The 6,366-nt window shown below is 45.0% G+C and overlaps 1 protein-coding gene across 1 annotated transcript in view; it reads left to right on the top strand.

Moving 5' to 3' along the window:
* The first annotated feature begins 577 nt into the window (after positions 1-577).
* Zswim5 (zinc finger SWIM-type containing 5) overlaps positions 578-6,366 on the top strand; it is a 114,157-nt gene continuing 108,368 nt past the window's right edge. The window contains exon 1 of the mRNA XM_040756887.1: positions 578-1,324. Coding sequence (XP_040612821.1) covers positions 730-1,324 — 595 coding nt within the window. The 5' untranslated portion in view covers positions 578-729. The remainder of the gene's footprint in view (positions 1,325-6,366) is intronic.

The following is a 6,366-nucleotide window of genomic DNA, read 5'->3' as shown; positions in this document are numbered from 1 at the left end:
CGCCCCATTGTTCGGACCGGCTGGTGTACTTGGCCACTTCCTGAGCTGGCGGGGGCGCCGACGCTATCCTGTATTGTGGCAAGAGAAGAGTTTTCATCTCTCGAACTTTCTGATTCCATCCCCCACTCCCACCCCTGTGTCTTCCTTCCTAACATCTTTCTGCTTGGTTAGTGCTTCTTCGGCTACGACAGTCGCCTGTCAATTCTGTCTGCCGCAGGAGCCTGATCTGGAGTTGTTCCCTCTCCTCATGTCCCGCAAGCCTAGTACTTCATGGCGACGGCTGGCGGCCGGGTCTTTTCGCTCGGCCACGCGGTCTATTTCGCTCTGGCCGGGCGGCAGGTGGGCTGGAAGCACCTGGTCCCGGGCGCTCCCCGTCCTTGGCGGCCCGCGGCCGCGAGCGAGCGCTCGGCTTGTGTTCGAGGCTGGCGGCGCCCGGAGCGCGCGGGCAGCCTGTGCTCGCTCCCGCGTCTCCTCGCGCCCGCGGCGGCCCGGACGGCGCGCGTCGCCTCGCGCTGGTCCTCAGGCCAACCAGCGGCGGCCCGAGCGGCGCGAGCACGGGACCGGCCCCCGGCTTCCCACTCGGGCCGGCGAGCTCGTGGGTTCGTTCGCCCCGCCCCCTCCCCACAGCGCCGCCGCTGGGCGCTTGCGCGGGGCGCGTGGCCGTGGCCGGGGTCTCCGCCGCAGCCCGAGCAGCCGCCTCCGCCTCAGTCAGTCAGTCAGTCCCCAGCAATGGCGGAAGGAGGTGAGCGAGAGGAGCTGCTTTCGCCGCCGCCGATCTCTCCGGCTAAGCGGCTGTGCTTCTGGCCCAGCCCGCAAGCTCATCATCCCCGCGGGACTCCCGGGGCAGCAGGCGGAGGGGCGGGGGTCGGCGGCGGCGGCAGCCTGGCCCCTGGGGCCCGCCCCCACCTGCAGCCCGAGTCCTTGCTGGACTGCGCCGCCAAGACGGTGGCGGAAAAGTGGGCGTACGAGCGTGTGGAGGAGCGCTTCGAGCGGATCCCAGAGCCGGTGCAGCGCCGCATCGTCTACTGGTCCTTCCCGCGGAATGAGCGGGAGATCTGCATGTACTCCAGCTTCCAGTACCGGGGCGGCCCGGGCGCCGGCGCGGCTGCCGGCGCGGCGGGGTCTTCGCCGGTCGAGGAGGGGCCGCCGCCAGCCCCCGGGGCCGCCGCTCCGGCCGGCTCCGCTTCCGGGGCCGCCGGGGCAGGCGCGTCTCCCGGGCCCAGCACTGGGACTGGCGTGGCGAGCGGCGGAGGCGAGGGGCTGCCGTTCCGCCGGGGCATCCGTCTGCTGGACAGCGGCTCCGTGGAGAACGTGCTGCAAGTCGGTAGGTGCTGCCCGGCCGCTCTCAGTCCTCTGCCTCTTCTGCAGGTGCCTCCTAAGCCCCGCATCGAAACCCCGGCTTTCTGCCCAACTCGTGAACCCCCGCCGAAGGATAAAAAAGTCACATAAAAAACTTTTCCTAACGTTTCCTTTAGGGCCACTTCTGTTCTTTCCCTTCTCACTGGCTGCCCCATTTCTTTTTGTTTGAAGAGCGAATAGGGGTCTCTCTCTCTCTCTCTCTCTCTCTCTCTCTCTCTCTCTCTCTCTCTCTCTCTCTCTCTCTCTCTCTCTCTCTCTCTCTCTCTCTCTCTCTCTCCTTTCTCTCTCTCCTTTCTCTCTCTCCTTTCTCTCTCTTCTCTCTCCTCTCTCTCTTCTCCTCCCCCTCTCTCTTTTTCCATCCTGTTCACAGTAAAGGTATAAGGATGGGGAGATAGTAGATCGGTGCCCTTTTGGATGCAACAATATTCGAAACGCGTTTTACTGATTTAAGTTTAGAGGAGACGGGATTGTTAGTGAATCCGGAGCAATAGGTCTTCACAGAGGGAGTGTTTGAGGGACAGGCTGTCACAGCCAATCTGTAGTTATAGCAGATTGAATCCGGGTGTAATTAACTTTCACATCGGAAAAAGCAACAGAATATTGTGCATTTTAGACAATTTTAATAGTCTGTTTTAATATTTTTCCCCCTGGGCTAGTGATGCTAGGGAATCTAGGCTGCAGATTAACAATAACCGAAGATGGAACTGTGACAGCGTCTCTTCTCTGCACCCCCATCCATGGGAAAGGGAAAAAAAGCCACACAATCTGGAGTGGGGGCGGGGTCTGCCTTCGTTGTCAGACTGGGGTAAATCAAAAGCCAGTCACGTTGGATGTTTCAAATGCTTTTCATTTACCACGTCTTCGTATTCGCTTTTGTTTTATCTTTTTATTTGTACAAAAATGGAAACTGTTTTTTTATCTACTCTTTCTCTTGAGCTTCTAGTTAGTTTGTTAATCTTATTAAGTATTTAATTAAAGTGTACTTCATTTGTGGAATGATCAGGGAGAAAGGAAAAAAATGACATTGTTTAGCATTGATTTGCTATGCAGAATATTAAAACATTTTGGGGCATATTTGGATTATTACAGCATTCTGGGAGTAAATATCTTTATGTATTTTACTGTACAGTATATGCTTACATCTACTAAAGGCAATACGGATTTTTCTAAAGGAGTTGAAAGGAGGACGTTTCACAGGCTCAGGCACACTTACATATACAAGCCCAAGCAGCTAGCTCTCTTCTCCCCAAGTAAAATCAACATATTTGGAATTATTTCCCTTTGAAAACTAGTATATCACAATGTCTTATATAGAACAGTCTGCTTCCAGTTAATGAGAGTGAATAAATTCTGCTATTTTTTAAAAAGTATACCATAATTCTTAAATAAACATAAAATGCATAATTATTATGCGCCAGAATATAGGGACACTGGATTGAGAAGTTATGCTTATTTGAAAGATGTCAGTGCTTTGTGTATTTGTGTATGTTGTAGAAGGAGTGAATTGGATAAATAGGTGATTATGGTATACAGCTTTGATATTGAAATGTTGAAAACATGAAAATGAATATGGTTCATTTTACTAATCTCTAAGCTTTAATCTTTCGGAGAGTTTCGAACAGTTAACTTTTAAAGATTCTTATTTAAAACATTTTAAATTGATGAGTCAGTTTAAGTGGTTGTATTAGGGATGGAAACAGATTTGAAAGGATTTCAAATTTGAAGGGAGGAAATAAGGGAGAAGAGTTTTACTTTCCTCACCCCTACCTCCCAGTGCTGGGAATTGAACCTAGGGCCTCTGGCATGCTAGGCAAACACTCCATCACTGAGCAGTAACTCTAGCCCCAAGAGGTGTCTATTTTTAGAGTGATTAAAATGTCAAGTTTCAAGTGAAATCAGATTTAGAGGATGATCCAGATCATATTTAAATCACATATTCTTCTTTTCATATGTGATAGTTGGTGTCTCTATGGGATAATGTACTTGTACATGATCATTTCTATGATCCTGAGAAGGACACAAACAGACATTGTCTGATTTATTTGTATTTCCTAGGTGAAGAATGAATTATACTGTCTTTGAGATCCAGGTGCTTTGTGTTTTTTATTTCTCTGACCTTAATTTGTACTAGTAAATATGGAAGAAGATACCTCCTTTTAAAAAAAATATTTTATTTATTTATTTATTATGTATACAGTGTTCTGCCTGCAAATATCCCTGCAGGCCAGAAGAGGCACCAGATCTCACTACAGATGGCTGGGAGCCACCATATGGTTGGTGGGAATTGAACTCAGGACCTCTGCAAGAGCAGCCAGTGCTCTTAACCTCTGAGCCATCTCTCCAGTCCTATACCTCCTTTCTTTATTATTTAAAGCATTTTGTCACTAATACCTTGTAAAAATAAAAATCCATTCCTCATAATGTTTTGGGTGACTTAATCTAGATAATCAGTTTTCTAAAAGCATTGCAAAGAGATGAGTGAGTTATTTGCATATAGTCCGGGAACCAAATCCAGATCCTCTGCAAGAGCAGCAAGTGCTCTTAACTGCTGAGCCATTTGTCTACCCATAATCTTTTTGTTTTTTTGAAAGTCTTGCTTCTGTAGACCAGGTTGGCCTCAAACTCAAGGCAATCCTCCTGCCTCAGGATCCTAAAGTGCTAGCATTATAGACATGAACCACCAAATTTTAATATCCTTTAAAAGGTTCATAATGGAAATTTTAAAAAGATATTTTTAAGTTTTAATTACTTTAGTATGTGTGTGTGTGTGGGGGGGTGCATGTGAGTGCAGTTGCCTTCAGAGTATGGAAAGGGCTGGTCAGATCCTCTGGAGCTGGAGTTATAGTGGTTGTGAGCTATAACTGTGGGTGCTAGGAACTGAACTCAGAACCTGTATAAGAGCAGTCATCAAGCATTCTTAACTGATGAGCCAATTCTCCAGCCCCCTATAAAGTATTTTTTGTTTGTTTGTTTGCACAACAGCACATGGTAAAACCAGCACTTAGAGGCAGAGAATCATGAGTTTGAGGCCAGCTTCGTTGCAGAGTAAGACCCTTTCATAAACAAATGGAAGCACAACACAAAAAAGTTTTTACAGAAAATAAAGCAAAGAAAACTTTTATAAAGACTATATAGGTTAAATATGTAACTTTAAATTACTTTCCACATGTAGGCTAAATTCTGTAACTCTGATTATTTTCCACAGTGAGTCAGTAGTAGAAATCAATATGCTTGGGTACTCTGGATAACATCAAATTTTGAATGAGAACTAGGCGGTGGTGGCACATGCCTTTAATCCCAGCACTCCAGAGACAGAGTCAGGTGGATCTCTGTGAGTTCGAGACCAGCCTGGTCTGCAAGAGCTAGTTCCAGGACAGCCTCCAAAGCCACAGGGGGAAAAAAAAAGTGAACTTGAATGAGAACTAAAACTTCCTACCTTGATGTCAACATAAGGGAGAAATGTAGGTTTATTATGATTAAAGATACATTTCTTTTACATAATAATACAGATTCAGAAGTATTGTTCCTTTTAAAAGGAGAAATTTAGTCTTTTCATGTATTTTTCTAAGCTTGAAGCCGTGTTAAGAAATTTGCAATTTGATCCCTTACTGTTATGAAGGTAATATAACTCAGATTTTAAAAATGTGTTATATGGATGCCAATACTACCTTGTTTGGAATAGGTATTACGACAAAGCTAACAGTTGTAGTAGAAAAGGTCAATTTCAGGAAATTATCCACAATTTAAACATCAAGTAATTAAGTCTATAATTATGTGTAGTTTTGTATCACCAATAAACATCTGTGAAATTTCATATGAATCATAACAAGTTTAATAATTATTCTTTTTGTTGTTATTATTTGTTTTGTGATATCTAGAATGGAGCTCAGGCTAGGCAAGCACACTCTACTACTGACTTATGCCAGTTACTGATTTTATATGAAATTAATTTCTATGTATAATATTGGGGGATACAAAATATATTAAAATGTACTAGAAAGGTTTATAGTATCCCCTGTAAACTCGAATAGAATAGGTAGAATTACAACAAAGTCTTATAATGAAAATGACTTAATTTATGTGTATCACAAAAGACAGCTATATACCTTTAAAGAGTATTTGGTGACATTAAATTTTCTTGTTGTTGTTTGAGAGAGAGTCTTACTATGTATGCCTGGCTGACCTGGAATTTGCTATTTTTGTAGACCAGCCTGGCTCTGAACTCATAAAGATCTGCCGGTCTCTGTCCCAGCAAGTACTGGGATCACAGGTGTGCCCCACTACATCCAGCTCATTAAAAAAAACTGGTGTGTGTGTGTGTGTGTGTGTGTGTGTGTGTGTACATTCATGAAATGATGTATTCAGAGATCAGAGGGCAATTTGTGGGAATAGGTTCTCTCACTCCACTTTGGTCCCAGGGATCACAATCAAGTCATTGGCCCTGGTGTTAAATGCCTTTGTCTTACTGAACCATCTCCATGGTCTGGTAACATTTTTTTTAGTGAAGAAATTTATCAAATTTTAAATCTTATGTTTTTTATTTTTTCATGGTGAGTTCTCTCCTTCCTTCCTTATTGTATATATCGGGTTTTAAATTTTTTTATTTGTGTCTATGCTTATGTGCAGGTATGGGTGCAAGTTTATGTGGAAGCCAGAGGTCAGGATCAGGTATCATTCCAATACTCAGGAGAGCCTTTCACCTCCCCTCTCTTTAAAAATGTTAGTTTTAATTGTTTGTGTGTGTGCCCATGCATGTCAATATGTGCATGTGAGTGTTGGTGTCCTTGGAGGCCGAGGCTTTGGGCTCATTGAGTTACAGATGATTGCCAGCTACCTAATGTAGGTGCTGAGACTTAGGCAAGAGCAGAATGCACTCTTAACCTCTCTCTAGCTTCCACCTTGTTTTTTGAGACAAGCTCTTTTACTGTAAGCTGAGGCTCATGGCTTAGGCTAGGTTGACCTGATCAGCCAGCAAGACCCTGGAATCTGTTTATTTCTGACACCATA

The sequence above is a fragment of the Mesocricetus auratus genome, unplaced genomic scaffold (genome assembly GCF_017639785.1).
Source record: "Mesocricetus auratus isolate SY011 unplaced genomic scaffold, BCM_Maur_2.0 Super-Scaffold_100014, whole genome shotgun sequence".
Classification (NCBI taxonomy): Eukaryota; Metazoa; Chordata; class Mammalia; order Rodentia; family Cricetidae; genus Mesocricetus; species Mesocricetus auratus.
Note: the sequence above shows the minus strand (reverse complement) of the source record. Positions and strands in the feature narration are given on the sequence as shown.